This window comes from Lontra canadensis, unplaced genomic scaffold, assembly GCF_010015895.1.
Source record: "Lontra canadensis isolate GAN:19392208 unplaced genomic scaffold, GSC_riverotter_1.0 scaffold7, whole genome shotgun sequence".
Taxonomy (NCBI): Eukaryota; Metazoa; Chordata; class Mammalia; order Carnivora; family Mustelidae; genus Lontra; species Lontra canadensis.
Window position 1 is genome coordinate 33251451 of NW_022631001.1, and position 27263 is coordinate 33278713.

Consider the following 27263-nt stretch of genomic DNA (forward strand, 5'->3'; position numbering starts at 1 on the left):
CTGTAGGTTCCATGAGAACACTAGGAAGTATATGAAGATAGAAGTAAGCAAAAACTATGCAGGATAATCTAAAATACCAGATAAATTCATTGAAGGACAAAGCTAATGCTATGCAGTGAGGTCTAACAGGAAAAAATGAAATCTGACATCCAAGCTATGGATTTAATTGAGCTAAGACAGTGTCCAGACGAGGGTGACAAAAGTAGGAAATAAACATCTTCAATATGACATTTTAAAAGAATCAAAAAGAATTATAATTACAGTTATAAAATATTTTCAAACACCTTTTCCATCTCAGATTTCCTTAAAATACACAGTAAAACTAACATGATTTAATAATTAAAACTGCACAGTTGGATGCCTGGGTGGCTCAGTTGGTTAAGCAACTGCCCTCGGCTCAAGTCATGATCCCGGAGTCCTGGGATGGAGTAAGGCATCCGGCTCCCAGCTCTGCGGGGAGTCTATTTCTCCCTCTGACCTCTTCCTCTCATGCTCTCTCTTACTCACTCTCTCAAATAGATAAAATCTTTTAAAAAATAAATAAATAAATAAAACTGCATAATTAATTTTCTATACCTTGGTTCTATAAATTTGAAAGGGTATAGAGAGCAGGAAAGGAAAGAGAGTCAAGTCTCCTGGGATTACTCCAAGTGAAAGAAATCTTTTTTTTTTTTAATCACTAAGTTTTATTCCAAAATCACAGTATTATTTTGGAAAACATAACCTAATAATGCAATAGTAACAAGAGGTAAGACATAATGATTACTATGTACCATGCACTGTTCTAAGCACTTTACATGTATTAATTCATTTAATCCTCATAATGATTCTATAAGGTAAATACTATTTTTACCCCATTAGAATGAAGAAAAAAGGCACAGTCTTTAAATAATTTGCCTATGTTCACAGAGTTACTACATTAAGCTGGAATTAAAACTCAAGTTCTAGGGGCGCCTGGGTGGCTCAGTGGGTTAAAGCCTCTACCTGGGGCTCAGGTCATGATCCCAGGGTCCTGGGATCGAGCCCCGCGTCGGGCTCTCTGCTCAGCGGGGAGCCTGCTTCCCTTCCTCTCTCTCTGCCTGCCTCTCTGCCTACTTGTGATCTCTGTCTGTCAAATAAATAAATAAAATCTTTAAAAAAACAAAAACAAAAACAAAACAAAACAAAACAAAAAAATACAAACCAAAAGCTCCAGTTCTAGAATCCATGCTCTTAATTATTCTACCAAATTGTCTTTCTAGGTGTTGTAACACCTAAATTTGTTTGTAGTCAAATTGGACAGATATGAAGCTATTTGTTTTCTTTTTTAAGATTTTATTTATATATTTGACAGAGACTGAGAGAGAGAGCACAAGAAGAGGAAGCAGCACAAGGAGAGGGAGAAGTGGGCTCTCTACTGAGCAGAGAGCCTGATGCAGGGCTCAATCATGACCTGAGCCAAAGGCAGATGCTTAAGTGACTGAGCTACCCAGGTACCCCTGAAATTATTCCTTCTGTTGCACTATCTTGTCAAGGTACTGCTATTCTCCAAGCACCCAAATTTGAATCTGTGTGGTGACTTTGGGTCTCTCAGTGCATTCCAGTCAGTCACGTAACAAAATCCTGTCAGTTGAATACCACTCCATTTCCACTCCTACTGCCATCATCCTGGTGATTCCATAGCCAAAAACTGCATCAACTTTTCAAGAAGCCAACAGCTCATGCCAACCTTACTGATAAAACATCTTTTTCATGAACTACCATCTCTTACATCAGTTTATCATTCTAGCCTATATCTTAACTTTCCCTTCCAGATATATACCAAACACTAGAAAAGCAAAACTTTAAAATAAAAATGTATCAATCTTATTTCCTATTCTATTAAAACACAGAGACTTTAAGACTTCAACACTAGGGGCTTGAGTCATGATTTCAGGGTTGTGAGATCAAGCCCCATGTCAGGCACCACACTCTGCATGGAGTCTGCTTATTCCTCTCCCTCTGCTCCTCCCCTAACTTGCTCTTTGTCTCTTTCTCTCTAAAATAAATAAAATCTTTAAAAATAATAACAATAATTTGGTATATATAAACTATATATATATATATTTGGATATATAAACTACAGGGCATATAGTTACAATTTTGCTTGGTAATATCAGAAATATTCAATATTCAAAAGCTATTTAACCTAGCTCATTTGCTTTCCTTAGACTATTTGACAAGCAGCAACAGGTTGCGATGGTTATTTACACATGAAGGGGCCACCACTGTTCGTGTCACTTCTTATTTTTTTTATTGCTTTATTATTTTTTAACAGTGCTTATCACTTCTCACATATTTTAGAATTTACTTATTCATTATGGTTAGTCCCAGTCTCTTTCCACTAGATACTTAAATTCTAAGAAGACAAGGATTTTATCTGGTTCACTGCTGTATCTTCAACACTATGCCTGATATATAGTAAGTGCTCAATAAACAACTGTTAAATAAACAAAATGGCATTAAATCATAACTAAATTTCAAAACAGCCATAAATTTTAAAGCAAAATTCTGGACAAATGAGCAAACTACCAAAAAAGAAATTGTGTTTTTCATAACTACTCACAAGCTTGTTCTTTAATGATCTTCTCTTTAAAAATCATGTTATAAGAACCGATACACAAATTCATTAAAGTCACAGGATACAAAATCAATGTACAGAAATCCGTTGTATTTCGGGACGCCTGGGTGGCTCAGTTGGTTAAGCAGCTGCCTTCGGCTCAGGTCATGATCCCAGCGCCCTGGGATCGAGTCCCACATTGGGCTCCTTGCTTGGCAGGGAGCCTGCTTCTCCCTCTGCCTCTGCCTGCCATTCTGTCTGCCTGTGCTCGCTCTCTCTCCCTCTCTGACAAATAAATGAATAAAATCTAAAAAAAAAAAAAAAAGAAAAGAAAAGAAATCTGTTGTATTTCTATACACGGTAATGAAGCATCAGAAGGAAAAATAAAAAACCAATCCCATTTACAAAAAAAAAAAAAAAAAAAAAAAACCCTAGGAATAAACCTAACCAAAGAGGTTAAAGATTTATACTCTGAAAATGATAAAACACTTACAAAAGAAACTGAAGATGACACAAAGAAATAGGAAAACATTCCATGTTCATGGATTAGAAAAACAAATGTTGTTAAAATGTCTATATTACCCAAAGCAATCTACACATTTAACACAATGCCTTTCAAAATACCAACAGCATTTTTCACAGAGCTAGAACAACAGTCCTAAAATACGTATGGAACCACAAAATACCCTGAATAACCGAAGCAATCTTGAAAAGCAGAAATACAGGTATCACAATTCCGGGCTTTAAATTATATTACAAAGCTGTACTGATCAAGATGTACGGTACTGGCACAAAAACAGACACATAGATCAGTGGAACAGAACAGAGAACCCAAAAATGAACCCACAACTCTATGGCCAACCAATCTTTGACAAAGCAGGAAAGACTATCCAATGGAAAAAAGAGAGTCTCTTCAACAAATAGTGTTGGGAAACTGAACAGCAAGATGCAAAAAACAGAAACTGGACTGCTTTCTTACACAAAAATAAATTCAAAATGGATGAAAAAACCTAAATGTGAGAAAGGAAACCCTCAAAATCCTAGAGGAGAACACAGGCAGTAACCTCTATGACACTGGCCAGAGCAACTTCTTATTAGATATCATTCCACGGCAAAGGAAACAAAAGAAAAAATAAACTACTGGGACTTCATCACGATAAAAAGCTTCTGCACAATGAAGGACACAATCAACAAAATGAAAAGGCAACCTACAGCATGGGATAAGAAATTTCCAAATGACATATCTGATAAAATCTATTCAAACTTACAACACTCAATACCCAAAAAACAAATAATCTAGTTAAGAAATGGACAGAAAACATGAATAGACATTTTTCCAAAGAAGACATACAGATGGCCAACAGACATACATAAAGATGCTCAACATCACTTGGCATCAGAGGAAGTGTTTCTTCCTCTACTTCTCTGGCCTGTCAGAAAGTGAAACATTTAAAACAAGAATCCAGGACTCTACTCCATCTTATTTATTAGCACTCAGAAGTCTCAGGAAAAGCTGTCTCCGCCTGGAACCCTGTGTGCCTTGACCAATGTAAATCACAATTAATTCACAAACTGATGGCACATCTCTGTAAGGACCTATTTAGCAGAGGCTTCCATCAAGGTTAAAACAGTAACCTTGTTGTTTAACCCTTAAACTGTCCCTGTTCCCCTTCCCCCAGGGGACTTACTTAAAAACAAGTCCAGCCCTAGGTAACAAAGCTCAAATACAAGGGGGGGTCAGGCCAGGTAGAGACATCCGGTCAGTGGGGGGATGCATACTGTCTCCCTAGTTACCAAGGAGTATGGGCCCCGCCCTTTGGGCACCCTTTGGGCGCCAATTCTGACCAAGGTGATAGGCTGGTTCAAATGTCTACTAGGGTAAATTGTAATTCAGTTGGTCACCTAGCATGACTGTGTAGCTTTCTGTGTGTGTTACAGTTTCATTGGCCACCTGTGCATGGCCAGGCCCAACCGCATGGCCTTTGCCCTTAAAAGCTAGTCTGTGAAACAGAGAAAGGTCGCCCTCTCTTGTAAGAGGCACAGCCCTGGCCAATCAGTTTGATTCTTGATGTTTGGCGCGAAATAAAGCTTTGCTTGACCTTCGTTTTCTATTAGTCTCGCTCCTTTAATCACGGACCCATTTGGGGGGGGACCTAACAATCTCATATAAGTTTTATATTAGTTTATTTCTCTCCAAAGTACATACTACTGAATTTGAGAAAAATACTTAAGATCTTACTATACTCTCTTTTTTTTAAAGATTTTATTTATTTGACACAGAGAGAGAGATCACAAGTAGGCAGGGGGCAGGCAGAGGAGGAAGTAGGCTCCCCACTGAGCAGAGAGCCCAATGTGGGGCTCGATCCCAGGACCCTGAGATCATGACCTGAGCCAAAGACAGAGACTTGACCCACTGAGCCACCCAGGTGCCCCAAGATCTTACTATACTCTTGATGAAATCTTTCTGTCAGTTATGAAACCAATAGTGCAATCTAACTTCTTCATTAGAATACCACGGTTGTCATAATCAAAGTTATTCCCAAATTCACATGTATGATAGGCATTTCTTTTAAAAAACAGTCTCTTTCTGGAGGAAATAAAAAACACCAACTCCTTAGTTAGCACAGATTTGTATCATTAGACTTTCCTGATTTTAATGTTGAAACACTTTTCAAGTCCTTCTAATACCACTTAAGCCTAATTAGTATAAGGCCTATCCTGTTAACTTAATCATTTTTAAAGTAGCAGGGAAAAAAAACCTTTTTTTTAAAGATTTATTTATTTATTTGACAGACAGAGATTACCAGTAGGCAGAGAGAGAGAGAGAGAAGGAAGCAGGCTCCTTGCTGAGCAGAGAGCCCGATGCAGGGCTCAATCCCAGGACCCCAGGATCATGACCTGAGCCGAAGACAGAGGCTTTAACCCATTGAGCCACCCAGGCGCCCCCAAAAAAAAACTTTTTAAAAAGAATGAGTTTGTCCCAACTAACACAAAGAATATTTTAATTTCTAAAAGGCCTTAGTAAAAAGTCAAAGGACCAGGGTTTTATCATCTCAGCCAACAGTTAGGAGCTTTATGATCTTGGACAACTTATTAAATCTCTAGATTTCAGTATCTTGTTTTTAGTATGAATGCAGATTAATTTCAGCACTTAAAAAAAATTTAACTTACCTAAAACTGTCAGTTTTCTCTTTAGCTTTCCAAATCTTGAATTTATATAAATTTTCCCAACTTCTAAATATATTTCAGATTCTGGAGAATTCCTTTTTTTTTTTTTTTTTTTAAGATTTTATTTATTTATTTGACAGAGAGAGACACAGAGAGAGAGGGAACACAAGCAGGGGGAGTGGGAGAGTGAGACGGAGGCTTCCCGACCAGCAGGAAGCCCGTTGCGGGGCTTGATCCCAGGACCCTGGGATCATGACCTGAGTCAAAGGCAGATGCTTAACAACTGAGCCTCCCAGGCACCCCAAGATTCCAGACAATTCTTGGCTGAACTTGAATTATCTTTAAGTTAGCCAGAATTTGATGTTTAAAGAAATAAACCTTAAGGACTTATTATCTTTATTATTAATTTATGAAATACTGATACCTATTTTTTATCTTTTATTATATTTAAGGAGACATCAGAATTTCTTCTTACCATCCCCCTGCATGGACACATCTCAGAACAATTCAATAGTACACTACTGCTACCTAAGTACAAGCTACATAGAAATTATTTCCAGTAAAGATACATGTATATCATTTCAAGGGACTTTTTTTTTTTTTAAGATTTTATTTATTTATTTGACAGAGGGAGAGAGAGTACAAGCACCGAGAGCAGCAAGGAGAAAGTGGGCTCCATGCTCAGTGGGAGTTGATCCGAAGGCCTTTATGCCAGGACCTCAGGATCATCATCTGAGCCAAAGGCAGACGTTGAACCGACTGAGCCACCAAGCAGCCCTCAAGGCATTTCTGAAAAGTAAAGGAAGTCTAGTGATGATAAAATTTGCTCTAAATTAGTAGAGACAACCACATCACTGACAGATTCATAATTGACAAATATATAACTGATTAATAAAATTTTAGTTCTCAATGATCAAAAAAACTCTTCCTTGATAAATCCACATATATGTGTTTTGTCACCTTAGTAACTCTTTCTCCCTAAAATTTTGTATATTGGTGATATTAGTGACTTTTTATAGACACATAAGTACCACTAGAGGCCACCAAATACTTCACTTTTTAAAACTGGCTCATTTATAACATAAGGAGATGACCGTGCACAGTAATATCTATAACTTGCAAAGTTCCACATGAATACTCAAAGATAATACCAACTCAAGCAAAAATATCTGAACATATTCCATATAATAAATAAGCTGTCTAAATTACAGAAGAACTTGATTAGACCAAAAGCTGAGGGTTGGGGAGATAGATAATATGAAAATATCATTCCTTGTACACCTTTGAAAATAGATTATGTGACCTAGGAAATGGATGCTTTCTCTAAATAGCTGTTGTCATTTATATTAAGTTATTTATCTATACAGAGGTATATATATACTGATATAGACAGATAAATAAAATCCAAATTTCGCTATTTTTTCTTCCATACCACAAAGTATGGAAGTCTTTCACATATAATAATGTTTTCATATCTAAAGTTGGCTACCATCTACAGCAATTAAAACTTTAATAAAGTTCTATTGTCAAAGTCACCCCACATATTTGAATATATCCAAAATTCTGACTTGAAGAATAAAATCTGGCTCAGAATCATAGATAACACCTGAAAAAACTTTGCCCTGAGTTTCTAGGTAATCTGTTACATGTCCCCTCATTTCTTCCAATGTCTTCCTCCTCACTAAAAGAAAAAAGAGAAAAAAAACAGAAGGCTCAAGTAGCATCTAAATTCTGTAGATCCACGTGAAATCTATGAGACAAAATGGGAATTCTTGCTATCTGAATATCCACCTTTTTTGCATAATGATATATTCCGCTTCAAAGGTTTCCAGGTACTCCAGAAAAACTTAATGTAGTCATGCTTTTGCTGTTCTATCTAACGTCTCTCCTTAAGTAAACGTTGCAAAGACATTCTCTTAAGTTCTCTTTTAAAACCTTTTAGTTCCAGCTTTTACAGTTAGTCCATAATCAATTTCAGGTTAATTTTTCTGTGTAGTGTGAGGTATGACTAAGATTCAAGTACAGAAGACTGACAGAATACTGATACTACCACTTTCCAGAGAAAATAAAATAGGCACACACACACACACACACACACACACACACACACACACAGGAAGAAAACTGACATAGTGGGGTGCCTGGGTGGCTCAGTGGGTTAAAGCCTCTGCCTTCAGCTCGGGTCATGATCCCAGGGTCCTGGGATCAAGCCCCACATCAGGCTCTCTGCTCCGTAGGGAGCCTGCTTCCTCCTCTCTCTCTCTGCCTGCCTCTCTGCCTACTTGTGATCTCTGTCTGTCAAAATAAATAAATAAAATATTTTAAAAAAAAGAAAAGGAAAGAAAACTGACATAGTAATCAAAATAGTATAGTACTAGCAAGAAAAAACACAAGGATTGACACATAGATCAATGGGACAGAATAGTGAGCTCAGAAATAAACTCATGCTTACAAGGTCAATTAATCTATAACAAAGGAGGCAAAAATACCCACTCTCTTCAACAAATGGAGCTGTAAAACTAGACAGCCACATGCCCAAGAATGAAACTGGACCATTTTCTTACACCATGTACAACAATAAATTGAAAATGAATTAGATTTGTAGGTAGGATCTGAAACCATAAAACTCCTATAACACAGGCTATAAGCTTTGGGACACTGGTCTTAGCAATATTTTGGGGGGACCAGTCTCCTCAGGGAAGGGCAACAAAAGTTGAAACAAATGGGATTACATCAAACTAAAAAGCTTTTGCACTAGAGGGTATTATGCTAAGCAAAATAAGTCAATCAGAGAAAGACAATTATCATATGATCTTTCTGATATGAGGAATTTGAGAGGCAGAGTGGGGGGCTGTGGAGGTAGGGCAGGAAAATATGAAACAATGGGACCAGGGAGGAAGACAAAACAAAAGAGACTCTTAATCTCAGGAAACAAACTGAGGGTTGCTGGTGGCGAGGGATGGGATGGATGGGTTATGGACACTGGGGAAGGTATGTGCTATGGTGAGTGCTGTGAATTGTGTAAGACTGATGATTCACAGACCTGTATCCCTGAAGCAAGTAATACATTATATGTTAATTAAAAAATAATAAAAAAGCTTTTACACATAAAAGAAATCATCAACAAAACTCAGAGGCAACCTAATGAATAGGAGAAGATATTTGCAAATCATACATCTGATAAGAAATTATTCAAAAGACATAAAAAGTTATACAACTTAGTACCAAAAAAACCAACCTGATGTTTAAAATGGCAGAGCACTTGAACATTCTTTTTCAAAGAAGACATACAGATTTCCAACAAGCATATGAAAAGATGGTCAACATCACTGATCATGAGGGAAATGCAAAACCACAAGGTAATATTACCTCACACCCGTCAAATTAGCTACTATGAAAAAAATAAGTGTTGGTGAGGCTGTACATAAATGGGAACCCTTGGGCACTATTGGTGGGAATGCAAAGTGGTACAGCCACTGTGGAAAACAGTGGAGGTTCCTCAAAATATTAAAACTAGAACTACCATACGATCTAGTAATTCCACTTTCAGGTTTTATCCAAAGAAAACAAAAACACCAACTCAAAGGATGCCTGGATGGCTTAGCCAATTAAGCATCTGCCTTTGGCTCAGGTCCATCAAAGGATAAATAAAGAAAATGTGCCACAAATATGTAGTATATATATGAAACAAACCCTATGAAATTTGTTCATCAAATTAGCATGATGAAGACTGTCTTGTACATTGTCTGACACCAAATGCATGGGTTTTTTTTTTTTTTTTCCCAATAACAACTAGGTGTCCAACAATTCAAGAATTCTGACACTAACTACCAGTGTTAGCATCAACTCCGCAGGTCAAGGACTCAGGACTCAGGTTCCACAAGAATGCCCTCTCTTTAGATAATAGCTGCAAACTGGGTCCCTAAGCTTATCTACTTCTGCATGCAGAATACAAATCCAAAATACCACCTCTGCCTCAAGTTCAGTAATTTGTTAGAAAAAGAGAATTCAAGAAAAAAATATTTGTATTTACCAATCTATTATAAAGAATACAACTGGGGAACAACCAAATAGAAGTATTAAGCAAAGTATGGAGAAGGGGGGCCTTCAGAGCCTCCACACCTTCTCGAAGGACACTACCTTCCCACCATATCACCAATACAGAAGATCTCTGAACCCTTTCATTTAGGTATTTTTATGGTAAATTTTAATAGGTAGTCAAGACTGATTAAATCATTGGCTGCTGGTGGTCTCCAGCCTCTCATCCTTCCCTAGGGAGGGCTGAAATTTCTGAACTTCTATTCACAGGTTTGGTTCCTAAAGCAATCTAGGGTCCACTAAAGCAATCAGCTATTCATTAGCATAGAAAAGACAGAATAGTAAATTCCAAGAGTTTCAGGAGCTCAGAGCCAGGAACTGACACAAAGACTAAATATTAGCGATGTCACAAAATAAAACAGTCAAGGAGAATTACGGTAAGGAAAAAGACATTCAAATTCAGCAAGAATACTGTGGTAGAGAAAAGCTAGCTGTTCACTAAATCTGTTTCACTTTTCTCCTAGGCACATATCTAGGCTTTATTTGCCCATTAAACTCCCATGATAGTTAAGAGGGTGGGGGACTACATTACTGACTTCTGATAAATCGAATGAAGTGACGCACACACCCTCCCAGGCCTATCCCATGAAAGTCAACCCTATCCTCCATGCTTTCTCTTACCACTCTTGTCAGTGGCAATACCCAAGATGACCTTGAGAATAACACTCTGATGATGGTAAACCCCACACCCATCTATCCCATGCCACTAATTAGACTTCATGAGTGTAAGAAGAGAAAAACTTCTATCATGCTAGCCACAAAAATCTCAAGGTTTATCTATCATAACAGCTATTATTACCTTCATGAAGTAAGAAAATATTAAAAACTTCAACTCTGTAATTTCAGAATGGGAAAGACATAAACTACACTTCAGAATAAACCCTTGAGATGTGAGTAAAATGGGTGATGAGCTGACAGTGGATGGCAAGAAATCATAACACTACAGCATATTAAATTATTAACAATCACCTGATAATAGCCCTTAGAAGAAGTAGTATTATCAGAAAGGGTAAATGAACTTTCCAGGTTTTAATTCTTTTTTTTTTTAAGATTTTATTTATTTATTTGACAGTGAGAGATCACAAGTAGAGAGGCAGGCAGAGAGAGAGGGGGAAGCAGGCTCCCTGCTGAGCAGAGAGAACCCGATGCGGGGCTCGATCCCAGGACCCTGAGACCATGACCTGAGCCGAAGGCAGAGGCTTTAACCCACTGAGCCACCCAGGTGCCCCTCCAGGTTTTAATTCTTGATGCCATATTCTTTCCACTGTACCACACTTGTCTCTCAGAGAAATGGAGACAGCAAATCAAGGAGAATCTTTTGAAACATATTATAATAGAGAAATAGGATAATAGCTAAAAGAGAAAAAGTCAAGAAAATATTTTTTTTTTTTTAGCTAGTCTTAACGATATACGTGGGATCAATGGAAAGAGAAGACTCAAAAAAGGAACTGGAAGTTAAGAAGAGTAGAATAATCCATAGCAGTGCTACAACAATTATAGGATAGATGAGCAGCAGTACTCCCTGAGGTAATGAGGGCCAGGCTATTTGCAAACAATGGGAATCTGTAGTAGGTTAGGCCTATGGAGATCTACATCTTCCTCAGGAAATTCTCTAGGGCTGTGAACCTTGCCCTATGGTGGCTCTGAGAGCAGTACTGAAGTAGCAGACCACAGAGACTGGGTAGCTGAAAGATTCTATGGCATAATGGAGATTATCAATGCGTCAGTAAAATAAAGAGAATTATAAGTAACTGAAAAGTCTAGTATAAAATAATAAGCCTCTTCAATGAGCATAGAGGAATGTGAGAATAACATTAAGACTGAGTATCCTCCACTTCAGAGATGCTGAGAGAGATGCATGCTCTAGACTACATCAGGTTCCAACCTGCCACGTGGTTTTACTACTTCAAAGGCACAACTGTCCAGGAGTAGAAAACAAAAATGTGAGTTCAAACCACCACTTACCAGCTTAACCTCCATTTATATCTACTTGCTTTGTCATGAACAGAACTTTAAATCCTTTTTGTAGTCCCTAGCATGTTTTAAAAGCCATGCAAAATTGAAAGCCCTTCCACAAATTCTTCATATCATCTTTAAAACTGACAATCAGGAGCACCTGGGTGGCTCAGTCAGTTAGGTTTGGTTTTGGCTCAGGTCCTGATCTCATGCGTCTGAGGAACAAGCCACCTGATGGGCTCCCTGCTTAGTGGAAGTCTGCTTTAAGATTCTCTCCCTCTGCCCTTCCCCCAACTCACAGCACATGTGCTCTCTAAGATAAATAAATAAATCTTAAAAAAGAAAGAAAGGAAAGAAGAAAGAGAAAGGAAGGAAGGAAGGAAGGAAGGAAGGAAGGAAGGAATGGAGGGAGGGAGGGGAAAGAAAGAAACTGAGGGCTCCTGGGTGGCTCAGTCTGTTAAATATCTGCCTTCAGCTCAGGTCATGATCCCGGAGTCACAGGATTGAGTCCCACATGGGGCTCCCCACTCAGCATGGTATCTGCTTCTCCCTCTGACCCTCCCCCTTCTCATGCTCTTTCTCACTATCTAATAAATAAATAAAATATTTTTTTAAATAAAATAAAATAAAATAAAAACTGAATTCATCACCAAGTACCCCATGTCAGCACAAAGGCTTTGGACACTACCTATAATATCTTTTATAAGTATCTTTTTTATAATTATCTATTTTTATTTTTAGCTATCTTCATGTATTTCTCAAATCTCTCTGGCTGGCAAATTATCCTGCCTTCTTTATTCTAAATAATTACTCATACAGGTGGCTTTTTATACTCACATGCAGAAACCCACATTTTTACCTATTGCCATATATTTCATCTTCTTAACAGCCTATAATTACAGCCTTTTAAAATCTTTGTGAATCTTGATTCTATCATCCAATATGCTCACTACCTTTCTCATTCTCCTTTCATGAATACTCCTCTACAAAAAAGGGAGAATATTCTCTTCCTTCTTTTCTACACTCAGTTCCCTGACCACCCAGGATTTATATCTTGGTCAAAAGGACAACTGCTATCCCATTTGTTATGCTTGATGTATTCTAAACGGCTTAAAGAATTAGAGCATTACATGGTACTTATACCAACTTCTCAGCACAAATAATATCCCATACTAAGACTACTTCTATGTTAAAACTGCAGAATGTTGCATACACTATTTTCTTCCTCTTTTCTCCAATCTATACTCACAGTTACGGAACACTGGATTCATACTGATGGTGGTCAAATCCCTAGTCTATAAATAACTCAACTACTTTTTTACAAACATGAAACTTAAAAATTCTAACTAAACATTTATTACTCTTTTACTCAAGCCACATTTTTTTATCATACTACTTTAGTCTTCTTAAAAAAATCAGATAGTTCTACAAATGCCTCAGTGCAGGCATTCCAGTGAAGAATATGACATAAAATTTTCTGAATAATACAAAAGGATTCACTTCTGAGACTGGGCATCTTTAAAAAGAGCTAGTGCCAGAACGATACTATTTTGCTTATGTCCAAACCCTAGCCAATAAAAATACTTCATCCCATAATCAGAAATAGATTGTTAGCCATAGAATTCCTCTGCAAAACAATTCTTACATTTTCTTTGAAATACTGTTACTAAAATTAACTGTAACTTTATTTATATGACTGTCTGTGGTTTTCATGTGTGCCTAAAAAGCACGAGAAAAAGATAAAAATATCCCAGAATTGGAAAAGTAGTCATTATGTTTGGTTTAGCTTATTTTCATATTTTTATTTTTAAAATCCATCCAAATTAAGTTCAGCATTTCTCAATAGATGAAAGGGGGAAAATGGCAATTTTTTACAAAAGATTTTATTTGTTTGAGAAAGAGAGTGACAAGAGGTGGGAAGGGGGAAGGGAGAGAGAAAGAGAGAGAGAGAGAGAGAGCAGGAGCCAGGGGAGGGGCAGAGAAGCAGACTCCCCACTGAGCAGGGAGCCTGACGTGGGACTCGGGACTCTGGGATCATGACCTCAGCCGAAGGCAGACACTTAACTGTCTCAGCCATCCAGCTGCCCAAAAAGCAAATTCTTTACATAAAAACAGAAGGAACAAATTCAGCATCCTCTAAATTAAATTTGGGTTTTGACTTATTAGTGAATGGATACCTAAAGTCCTTTCCCACAAGTCATAAAGTTTAATCTTCAGGCTAAACACAGTAACTTGTGTCAGAACTTATATACAACAAATATATGCTGACTGAGGAGAGGTGACAATAGAAAATAATTTCAGTATTATACTCTGAATCCATATTTATCCTCAGGCAAAATAAACATGTGAAGTTGGTTTCTATACAACACAGCATTCTCTTAACATTTCTGAACCTCAGGTCTTCAAATTTATAGAACCCTGTTTTCAGATCCTGCCCTTACACTAAAATATAAATGCCAACCATAGTTTAAAGTGTCACTCTCAGAATATTCTCAGATTGTGGCTGAGACTAAGAGTCACTACTTCATGTGGTAATGGGTTTAAAACCTAGCTCTGCTACATCTTAGCTGTTAGAGCTTAGTGAATTGGTTTTAACTTCCTAATCCTCAGTTTACTTATTGTAAATTAGATAGACTACCACTATTCAACCAATTTATATGAGTTCATCATAATCTATCAATCCTATGCAACCATTAGATATTAATATTATATGCTAAAAGTTGTGACACTACTTTGGAAGGGCTAAGATTTTTTTTTCCCCTGTAAATCACTGGCATAGGGTCACAATCACCCTGGAATCAACGAACCATTTTGGGGCGGGGTGCCTGGGTGGCTCAGTTGGTTATATGTCTGCCTTCAGCTCAGGTCATGATCCCAGAAACCTTGGATCAAGCCCCACAAAGGGCTCCCTACTCAGTGAGGAGCCTGCTTCTCCCTACCCCTCTGCCTGTTGCTCCCCCGACTTGTGCTCTCTCTCCCTCTCTCTGTGAAAATAAAATAAATAAATAAAATTTAAAAAAAACAAACCACGTAGGGACTAAGCCAGATCACCTCCAATTAGACTAAAATTTTATCAGGTCTATATCTGGTCTAGATATGACAGGAGTTACTTTAAGTTACACAGTATCTCACAGTTATTCAAGTTATTATTATTCAAGCGCAGAATAGTTACATGCCCCTAACACATCAAGCATAGCACAAAGCAATAAATAATAAAAAGACAACAAAAATTTAACAGTTAATGAGTCTATTATGTTTTTAAAATGGGCTTTAATACATGTTAGATCAACAGATTTATTTTGTATTTGACAAAGCACAACAGACATTAAAAGTATCAAAATTGCTATTCAACAAACCCCCCCCAAAAAAATTGCTATTCAATGATGAAAAAATTAAAAAGAAAAACAATTTCCAATGTAATCCAGCAGATAAAATATTTTTTAAATATTAACCCAGCACCAAAAAAAAACCATCTTGAAATGCTTTGCTAAGAATCAGCCAAGAGGTCATCTAGGAAAATCTTAGGTGAGGAAAAGTTCTGTCACCCTCTTAGCTCCTCCACTTCACTAGTCAGTGGCACATGACTCTACTTGTTACTGGAGATACACTGATAGCACTTCAACATGGGAGTGTCTGTCACACAAGGGAAAAATACCATTTACTAGGTAGTGAAAACAGTATGTGTCTCTCCCTCCCTATAGGAAAAACACCAGAGACAGTAGGGTATCCATTTCAAAACACAAGAATAACCCCTTCCCAGTCATAGCTAAATAGCCCCAATAATGTCTGTTGTTCTGGAAACTTACAACAGTGGTTTACTGTTCACACTGTCAAAATGATGTAGTTTACATTCCTCCACACTCTGGGAGAACTCACAAAAAACTTTTCAATGGTCCCCAGCACCAAAATTTTCCCCTTTCAGTCATCACTAGAAAGGATGCTGAAGCAGGGCTTAAAAGCTTTATTAGCGCAAATACCTGCTTATTCATAAGACCAATTACAAGTATATGTATGCATGTGGGGGAGAAGAGAAAGGACTATAGTAAGGAGATCTCCAGAAAGTTACTTTTCCTGAGATCCTCACATTCTTTCCCCATTTTTTTTTAAAAAGATTTTATTTATTTATTTGAGAGAGAGAGGGAGAGAGAACATGAGAGAGAGAGGTCAGCGAGAGAAGCAGACTCCCTGCCGAGCAGGAAGCCCGATGTGGGACTCGATCCCGGGACTCCAGGATCATGACCTGAGCCGAAGACAGTTGCTTAACCAACTGAGTCACACAGGCGCCCTCTTTCCCCATTTTTAATACCAAACTTCAAGATTTGCCCTCTCTGTGTTTCTACAGAACACACAGCCCTCTTTATACAGTTGGGTTATAACAAATTAAGCATTCGACAATGTATCTTTTATCCTCTCTAAACAGAAATGGACAGTCATTAGCTAGAATGAGAAAATTCCCAGTTTTCAACATCAGTTTTATTCCTACTGGGTATTTCAGACCCACGATAACAAGAGAATGAACAATTCTGCTGCGGGGGTTGGGGAGGAAGGGGAGATGCTGCAACATGTCGAACAAGCAACAATGACAGCAATCATCATCATCATCATTATCAACAAGCTACCTCATTTGCTGAGCACTTACTTAATGGACGCCGTTGTTCTCAGCATTCTGTATATTTTTTCCCATTTTATCTTTATAAGACCCTATGAGATTGGTACTGTCATTATCCTCATTTTATAGATGAGGACACTGCTGCTCAAAGAAGTTAAGTAACTCGACTAAAGTCATACCATACAGCTGGGATTTCCACCCAGACAGTCTCCTCCATAGCCTACACTCTTCACTATCAAATCATACCAAATGTTCTCTCAACAAGAACTGCTTTAGAGAAAAGTTCTTGTGTGTGTGTGTGTATATGTGTGTGTGTGTGTGTATGTATACACTCACATAATATAAATACATATAGACCCCCACATATACACATATCCACACTCCACTATGTTTGAGAACAAAACTTTATAGTCATTGCAAAATACCTTTGTTAAGTATTTGTTTAGTGACACACTACCACTGAAGCCACTAGGCTGAGATTTTAACTAACGAGTCAGGAATTTTTCAGCTTCCATTTACATAAAGATCATCAATATAAAGAAGTTCAAAAGAGAAAAGAATAGCAAAACAGGCATTCCAGAATCAATATATTCAAAGGATACTGTACTTGAGGACAGGAGGATTATATCTAGTAACATGTTACATTAAACCACCAGATTATTTAACAGTAACTATAAAATAAATAGAACCATAAATGTAGCATAAAAAGAAAAGTATCACTATAAAAGCACAATGAAGCAACATCAACTTACCAATTCAATTCCCTGTGGAAAAGGTGTATCATCCCAGTCCTTCTGCGGAAATCTCTGGATTATTTTCCCCAGACCTGCTCCTGACCCTATTAAAATCAAAGTGAATTAGTTATACAGCACAAAGAAGTCTTAATACTTGTTATATTAATACTTATTTATAAATGTGTATTTGTTGAAGAAATCAATATATTAATTAAATATTCTGAAGTTTTAAGAGGCTTAATAAAAGTATTTACCTTCTAAAGATAATATTGAAATACCAAGCAATCCCTACCCTACAGACCCCAAAAGAGTGACACATATGAAAAGCTAAGAAAAATAAACAGAGGCATTAATATCTAGAGCCTCTACCATACCATGAGAGAACTACTCCTATTCCTAAATAAGGAAAGCAATCTTCTCAGTATATCTAGTTGAAACCTAAAGAAAACTCTTCTAGGGAGACAAGGTAATCTTAAAGTGACAAATGAAACAGGACTATTAGGACTATGCTTCAGTTATAGGTTACATGGGCACTATTACAGGTAAAGTAAGGATTTTTAGAGTGGTCTGAGAACCTGACAATTGTGTAAGCAGGGTTTCTCAACATCAGCACTACTGGCATTTTGGGCCAGATGATCCTTTGTTGTGTGCTGGGGGTCAGGGCTGGGCTCGTCCTGTCTACGTTATTTAGTTTAGCAGCATCTTTAGCTTCAACCCACTATCACCACCAAGTCATTACAACCAAAAACATCTCCAGACATTGCTGTGTTCTGGGAAAAGGGGGCAAAACTGGCCCAGGTAAAGCCACCAGCCTATAGTGTCACTGTCTTAAAATTATCCTGTGATTCTAAAGAAGAGATCAACTTATAATTGAACACTGGAGATATAATCTGTGGGTAAATTAGGGATGGAAAGTACATGTTAGATCTAAATTACATTTTGCTATCCTTTTTAAAGAGCATTGGGTCCTTGGATATTTTACCTGTTGTCCCAGTTGACTTCATAGCAAAAGCACCACACTCTGGTTATTTGTACACTTACCTTAAGGGATCCTTTAACACCTGATTCAATTTGCTAATTTAAAAAATTATCCACCATCATCTATTACCCTTTCCCTGTGAAATCAACTTCCCCCTTGGCCCTCATGTAGAGTTCAATCACTTTACGGACAAATTTTATCTTTAAGGGACAAATAAAAAGTTTAATTCATTTAACTGAACAACTCAGTACTGTGTTCTAAAAATGAGGTCACATTTGAAAAGGCAAAATAAAAACATTCTCAATTAAATTAACAACTCTGCAGTATAGTAACTCCTCATATATCCATCATTATAGGGGAATGAAGGATCTCATTCAAGGTAAACCTAAATTAAAAATGGTTATCACAGGCACTTACTTTTTCAAAATCTACCTCAAACATAACCACTTCTGACATGGCAAGCAGAGTTAAGTCAGTAAATTGCTAAGTGTTGGGGATAAACAAATGAAAAAGACATGACCCCTATCCTCAAAAAATTCATAATTATCAGGAGAAACAAATAAACTGATAATTTCAGTATATTATGGTAAGTACAAGGATAGAAGGGAATTTAACCCAGCATAACAGAGAATACTATAGAAAACATTCTAGAAAAAATGACAACGAGCTTTTTCTTTCTTTCAGTACCATCTTTGTATCCCCAAGCACAGAGCATCCTAAATACCTGGCATTTAATTCATACTGAGTTAAATGTTAATTTTAATAAATTTGTTAATACTGACATAAATTGTTTTCAAATCACATCTCCCTGTCTTTTCAAACAGAGATAAATGCAAGTTATTTATCTTATGTTTAACAAGGTATCCATATATTGCTTATTCAGTTCTAAGAGTGACATGTAATACATTTTAGGCTCAAGAAATACTTTATATTAATCTTTACACATTTATAAAAATTATAAATGTTAATTGTAGAAAATTTTTTAAATATATAAAAATATAAAGAAGAAATCACCCATAATTCCACAGCTAGAGAAAATCACTGTCATTATTTTAGACTATTTTATCCCAAGTTTTTTGTGAGCACATGTATTTTTGTACACATGTATTTTTTTCTACAGAATTAAGATCATACGAAACTCTAGCTATATCTATTCAAACTCTAGCTATACCTATTCATTTATTATTTGGTATTTCACAGTAAGTCTTTGATGTTAAACACACATTTTCTAGTTACTATTATAAATAATACTGCAAAAAGCATCTTTCTATATGAATCTTTATCTTCACCTCTGTTTTTCCCAGAAAAATTCTTCAATATATAACTACTAGGTGAAAGAGAATGAAAAATTTTACAACTAGCACAATCCCACAGGGCCCATCAGAAGACATTCAACAGTCTTTTTACATTCTGTAAATTCTTTAAGCATAAGATCGGCATTTTCACCACATTCTTATCAACTATTCTAAACATTCATTTGCTTTAATTACTGTCAATTTGAGAGATTAAAAGCTCTTCCTTGGCAGCAGCATAACTTTCCAAAGTTCTCCGGAAGTAACATATTTACTGATTTTAAAATTATATGTAGTGTTTCAGTAACATGAAAGCTCAGTTTGAAATACTGATATAACATCTCTAAATGCACACAGAAATGTGATTCATGAGTGATATAACTTTCAGTTATATCAGATAATGTTATCTGAAAATGGAAATTATTTTAGAAAATAACAAAAACGGTAAAATAATATCTCACCACAAATAAAATGCATATAAATTGCTGCAGCTACCAACTTTTAAGGAACTTATGAAGATATCTTACAAAAAGTAAATGAACCTTGTTTCTTGTTTCTTGATTTTTTAAGCATTTAGTCAGAGTATTTAAACTCATTTTCCTGGTTTATATATTTTATCTGACACTTATTCTTATACGCAATACTGTTTGTATGTAAGAATGCTAAGAAAATGGCATTTTACATTGAGAAGCAAGCCACAGTGAGGGAAGAGTGTTCTAGAGTCAGATGTCCACTGTGGACTGATCCCTATGTCTAGAAGCAAAGTACACCATGCCAACCAGAGTGGCTGTAGAAGCAGCTCTTATTTGTACCACATATTAAATGGGGCTGAGTTATTGAGTTGGGGAGGAAGAAATTCCTTAAAAGAAAGGGGACACTTCCTACAAAGGTGAGGTGCTAGGCAGACAAAATTGTGATTGTCCAACGCATTGTATGTAGCTATACTGGAAAAGGAAGGGCCAGTTAGTAATCAGTGCCTTCATGTTTTCTTTCCAGTCCCTGGTCTCCTACCCCATCATAAAATTAAGAAATAGGATGACTGATGTAGTTAATATATTGAAAGGGGATGTTCAGCAGGATACCAACACATTTGGAAATGCTTTTCTTTGAAAAAAGTATATATTCTAGACAAACTGTCCAAAACAAATTTACGAAGGGTGAGGAAATACTGGTGTGGTCAGGCACACTTTTCCCTCCTTTATGTTTGGTAACCCACTTTCCCCTGGGTCCTGCTAGGGCTGCGGGCTACCCAGTTCAGCCACAAAGATTAGCAAGTGACCTAGGATGATCCAACCATCCATCACCCCCCTGACAAAGTGACTTGGTCAATGGCCCCAGAAGAGCCCAGCATATTCTCTGGGGTTGCTAACTAATATACTACAGGTATGGCATTGCCAGAAGTTAGAAGGAAAAAGTATATCTGCAGAAGAACTACTGACTGAGTAAGGATTGATTAGGCAGAGAAATGTAATACTCTGCTCCGCACAAAACAGGATGCTTGATAACTTGTTGTTTGTACCAATTGACAAAAATCAGTTACTTGAGTGCCTTCTCTGCGTGTTTAGAATATAGATGTACAAAGTGTATACTGCTTGGTTTAATATAGACTCTGAACTTTGAGAGATGCTACTCTAATATATGATTCACTAAATCTTCCTGTGATATGTTTATCTAAAAAACTAGATCAGGGGTTACCCACACTAGACTAGCTATATGATGTCCATCTGTTCACATCATTTTCTATCAAAAATGGCATCACTCACAGTTCAAGAAAGGGCAGCAGTCACATTCAAGAACATACAATACGGGGCGCCTGGGTGGCTCAGTGGGTTAAAGTCTCTGCCTTCGGCTCAGGTCATGATCTCAGGTCCTGGGATCCAGCCCTACATCGGGCTCTCTGCTAGGCGGGGAGCCTGCTTCCTCCTCTTTCTCTGCCTGCCTCTCTGCCTGCTTGTGATCTCTCTCTCTCTGTCAAATAAATAAATAAAATCTTAAAAAAAAAAAAAAAAGAACATACAATCCTACCACTCCTCTCACCAGCCAGAAAAAAATTACTAAATCCTTTATTTGGTTATTATATTTATTGTTACTTGTCTGTCTCATCTCACTAGGATGAAAACAATGATTTTTGTCCTACTTTGTTTACTGATGTATCCTAGGCACTTAGAATAATTCCTGGTATTTATTAGATACTCAATAAAATACTTGTTGAATAAATAAATGGGACTGTAGGTGGGTAAGGCCACCTATAAACTGGCAAGCAACTTATGAACAGAATGACCTGGCTGTAAAAGGTATGCGAGACAAAAAAATCCTACTGCGAGGGAATTCTGAATAGGAAAAATGAGACTAAAGCAATAAAAAACAAACAAACAAACATACAAATGTATCAAAATTTGCGATGATAGGTGCGCCTGGGTGGCTCAGTCAGTTAAGGGTCTGTCTTCAGCTTAGGTCATGATCCCACGGTTCTGGGATCGAGCCCCACATGGGAATCTCTGCTTGGTGGGGAGCCTGCTTCTCCCTCTACCTCTGCCACTCCCCCCTGCTTGTTCTTGCTTACTCACTCACTCTCTCTGTGTCAAATAAATGAATAAAATCTTTTAAATAAAGAAAAAAAAAAAGAAAAAGTCTTGTTATGATGTAGAAAAAGGTCAGGCACCACAAGTGGTCATGTGTAAAACCCAAGTTAGAGAACAACAAAAACTCTAGGCAGACTTGCTAGCAGAAACAAGTAAAGAGTATACACACATAGAAGGAAGCAGAGATGCCACAAGAGAAAGGCTGTACTGCTAAATTCTACCTCCAGTAAACTCTGGCAGCACTATAATGTCTGTCACCAAACTTTAGAGGTGTTTTTTTTTTTTTAAGAGACAGAAAGAGAGATCACAAGCAGGCAGAGAGGCAGGCAGAGAAAGAGGGGGAAGCAGGCTCCCCGCTGAGCAGACAGCCGGATGCGAGGCACGAACCCAGAACCCTGAGACCAGGGCCTGAGCCAAAGGCAGAGGCCCAACCCACTGAGCCACCCATGCGACCCCAGAGGTATTTTTATGATATCCTTCCCTCAAGTTAGAATGAATAGGTCCGTATTACTTGTCACTAAAGAATCCAAACTAGAATACACTGTATCAAGCACCCTGATAGATCAGCTCCTTCAAACTGGTAAAAGATCTAGAAACAATTACATTAAAAAGCTTTAGTCGGAAAACTTAAAAAGAAAAGTAATAGGACCTAAGAGACTATCCTGCTCTAAATACCTGAAGAGCTATTACATGAAAGAAGATGGAGTGAAGCAAACTAGAGCCAAAGATTTAACTGATTATTTTTGAGTTATTTTTGAGTCAAAATAAAGAAAGAACTTTCCTTTTTTTTTTTAATTTTATTTTTTATAAACATATATTTTTCCCCCAGGGGTACAGGTCTGTGAATCGCCAGGTTTACACACTTCACCGCACTCACCATAGCACATACCCTCCCCAGTGTCCATAATAACCCCACCCCCCCTCCCAACCCCCCTCCCCCCAGCAACCCTCAGTTTGTTTTGTGAGATTAAGAGTCACTTATGGTTTATCTCCCTCCCAAAGACAACTATCATATGATCTCCCTGATATGAGGGAGAGGAGATGCAACATAGGGGTTAAGGGGGTAGGAGAAGAGTAAATGAAGCAAGAAAGAACCTTCTAAGAATGACAATTATTAAAAAAAAAAAAAAAAAGAATTATTTGTCACAGAAAGCAATGATCATACCTGAAGTTTTAGAACAAGCTACCAATTTTTCTGGTCTAGGAAACCGTACATAATGGTAAGAGAACAAATCCAGAAAAGCTGGCAAGCAAACTATCACATAAATTATTTTATTTATTGTTATTTATACAATAACACTATGCCAGCTTTGTGTTAGGTGCTGAGAAGACAAGGATAAAACTTGCTGTGAGAGTATTTAGAACTTGAATAGAGGTTTTTGAAATGCAAATAAAAGGGCAGATGTAGGCACAGTATAAGACAGTAAATATTAGGAAAGAAAACCATATTGTTTAGAAATCAGGTCATGAGTCTAATGAAATCAGAGACAGACTAAAAAATTTCAAACTAAAAAATCCACATTTTGGGAACAGAGCTATTTCTTACTTCCATTTTGATGTACTAGCAGCATCATTTAACCCAAAGACGAGAAATGTAAATTTTCAAAAATCCAAATAAAAAATAACTAAGGGAGTATACAAAAGAAAAAGCTTTAAAGGGAAAGAAAGAAAGAAAGAAAGAAAGAAAGACAGACAGACTTAAAAGCTGACATCCTTTCATGGCTTAAAAGGCAATTCAAAATTGTCTATAAGTGTACGATGCTCACATGAAGACTTCTTCTCACAATGACTTTGTTTTTTTAGATGATTTATACACCTAGCAAACTTTATACTCAGTCTAGTAGTATACTTTAATACTGCAAAGATATTCATGGAAAACTGGGAATTTAAGTATGGACTTTCTGCCTGGCTAACACATTTCAAACTAAATTTATTATTATTTACATACAAAAACAAAAGTTGCTTTAGTTCTATTAATAATGAAGTGTATTTGTCTTTTTCTGTGTAGCTTTTTCACTTAGCATTATACTGGGGGGTAGTGGAAAATAGGGAAAGATTAGTAAAAAGGGTAAAAACCTTCAAGTATGAGTTGAGTAAGGTCTTTTCAACATCTGTTTATGATAAAAATTCTTAATAGGTGGGTGTAGAGGGAATGTAACTCAATATGATAAAGGCTATATATGACAATCCCACAGCTAACATCATACCCAGCAGTAAAAAGCTGAAAGCTTTTCCTTCAAGATCACAAACAAAATGAAGATGCCCACTCTTGCCACTTTTAAAACATAGTATTGGAAGTCCTAGCCAGAGCAATGAGGCAAGAAAAAAAGAAATGAAAGGCATCTAAATTGATAAAGGGGAAGTAAAACTGTCACTATTTGCAAATGACATGATATTATATACAGAAAACCTTAAAGACTCCACCAAAAAAAAAGTTGAAACTAATAAACAAATTCAGAAAACTTGCAGGATACAAAACCAATACATAAAAATTGTATTTCTATATGCTAATTAGAAAAACTATTGGAAAGAGAAACTAGGAAAATAATCCCATTTACAATTACAGCAAAAAGAATAAAATACCTAGGAATGAATTTAACCAGGGGGATAAAAGACCTGTATACTGGAAACTATAAGACACTGATGAAAGAAATTGAAGACACGAATAAATAGAAAGGTTTTCCATGCTCATTAATGGAAGAGTTCTTCCATATTGCTAAAATGTCCATACTACCCAAAGCAATACATAGATTCATTGAAATCCCTAACAAAATTCCCATGGCATTTTTTATAGAAAAAGAACGAGCAATCCTAAAATTTGTATAAAACCACAAAAGACCTCGAATAGACAAAGCAATAATTAGAAAGAACAAAACTAGAGGCAACAGACTCCTTGATTTCAAGCTATATTACAAAGTTATAGTAGTCAAGATAGTATGGTATTGGCATTGGTCATGATCTCAAGTTTGTGAGATGGAGCCCTGCATTGCGCTCTGTGCTCAGCAGGGAGTTCGCTCAAAATTTTCTCTCTCAATTTCTCTCTGTCCTCCCCACCCCGTCGCAGCCAGTTCATGCTGTCTCCCCCTAAAGTAAATAAATAAATCTTCTTCTTGTTTTTTTAAAGAACTACAACTTAACAACAAAAATCAAGTGATCCAATAAAAATATAGGGAAGGACATGAAAAGACATCTCTGCAAAAAAGAGATACAAACGGCTAACACCATATAAAAAGATTCTCAAAAAAATAAATAAAAAATAAAAAGATTCTCAACATCACTAACTCATTGGAAAAATGCAAATCAAAACCATGAGATATCACCTCACATAGATTAGGATGGCCACTATCAAAAATCCAGAAAATAAAAAATGTAGGTGAGAATGCAGAGAAACTGGAACCCTTGTGCACTATTGTCTAGAATATTTAAAAAAAAAAGGAAATCTTGTCATACGAATGAGTTTTGAGGACTTTAGGCTAAATAATATAAATCTGTTACCAAAAAAAAAAAAAAATACGATTCCATTTACATGCAGTATGTAAAGTAGTCAAGCTCTTAGACAAAAAGTAAAATGGTAGTTGCCAGATGCTGCAAGCGGAGTGGAAAGGTGAGTTGTTCAGTTAGTAAAAAGATTTAGTTTTGCAAGATGAGAAAATTCTGGGGATATGTTATAGAACGATGTGATACAGTATATGTATAATAGTTAACGCTACTATATTATATACTCAAAAATGTTTAAGTTAATTTTATATGTGTTTTTTTACCACAATTAAAAAAAAGGAAAAAGATGGCAAAACCAAAAACTCACGGACAACATTTCCAACAAAACTAGGTGAAAAGGTGGGCACCTGGGTGGCTCAGTTGGTTGAGCGCCTGCCTTTGTCTCAGGTCATGATGCCAGGGTCCTGGGACTGAGTCCTACATCAGCCTCCCTGTTCTGCCTGCTTCTCCCACTGCCAATCTCTCTCTCTCCGCCTCTCATAAATAAATAGATAAAATCTTTAAAAAAAAAAAAAAAACTAGGTAAAAAGTTATCCCCCAAAATACTGCAACTAGAGAAAAACTACTAACAATCACAAAGCCTGCAAAGTATCAGCATCTTTCGTACAAGAGTAAGAAGGAAGCAACAATAATGGCTTGAGACCAGCAGATAAGAAAACAAGAGAACCCCAAATACCCAACAAGTATTCACTGGAAACCTGAATGGCCAACTTAAAAACAGCAACTAAACATGGAAGAGCAAAGACAACATTTCTGCAATAAGAACTAAAATTGCGGGGACGCCTGGGTGGCTCAGTGGGTTAAAGCCTCTGCCTTCAGCTCAGGTCATGATCCCAGGGACTTGGGATCAAGCCCCGCATCGGGCTCTCTGCTCAGCGGGGAGCCTGCTTCCTCCTCTCTCTCTCTGCCTGCCTCTCTGCCTACTTGCGATCTGTCAAATAAATAAATAAAATCTTTAAAAAAAAAAAAAGAACTAAAATTGCTGGAGTAATCAAGGCCCCCATACTGAAGAAACTATAGGGAGTGGAATCAAAACTGAGCAGGAAAGGACTTATACTACCTGACTTAAAGTCTTTTATAATAAAGCTACAGAAATCAAGAAAAAGTCATACTGCTATTAAAATCAATAAATAAATTATATTAATAGACAATAAAAGGAAAACCTTAGAACTGTCTCAATAAATGCAGAAAAACCATTTGAGGGGCACCTGGGTGGCTTAGTGGGTTAAGCCTCTGCCTTCTGCTCAGGTCATGATCTCAGGGTCCTGGGATGGAGCCCCGCATCGCGCTCTCTACAGGGAGCCTGCTTCCCCAATGAATAAAATCTTTAAAAAACAAACAAACAGGGACGCCTGGGTGGCTCAGTGGGTTAAAGCCTCTGCCTTTGGCTCGGGACGTGATCCCAGGGCCCTGGGACCGAGCCCTGAATCAGGCTCTCTGCTCAGCGGGGAGCCTGCTCCACCCCCCTCTCTCTTCCTGCCTCTCTGCCTACTTGTGATCTCTGTCTGTAAAATAAATAAATAAAATCTGTTTTTAAATAATAAATAAATAAATAAATAAATAAATAGATTTTGCCTATCGAAGGATGAAGAGAGTCCTCACACAACTCATCTGTAATGTATACATTCCTCCTATATTTCACCAGGCTCTTCTAATCTGTGTTTGGACAGGTATTGTGAAACAGATGTGCAGTATCTCAAGGCAGCCTATCTTACCTTTGGATTATTATCATAGCAGAAGATCTTTCTGAGAAACTGATATATGAAATA

General features: G+C 37.1%; 1 protein-coding gene across 2 annotated transcripts in view; it reads right to left on the minus strand.

Moving 5' to 3' along the window:
• Positions 1-27263, minus strand: part of SBF2 (SET binding factor 2) — a 485581-nt gene that overhangs the window by 350267 nt on the left and 108051 nt on the right. For both annotated transcript variants that reach the window (XM_032853454.1, XM_032853455.1), the window contains exon 2: positions 17162-17247. In XM_032853454.1, the coding sequence (XP_032709345.1) occupies positions 17162-17247 (86 nt within the window). The remainder of the gene's footprint in view (positions 1-17161; positions 17248-27263) is intronic.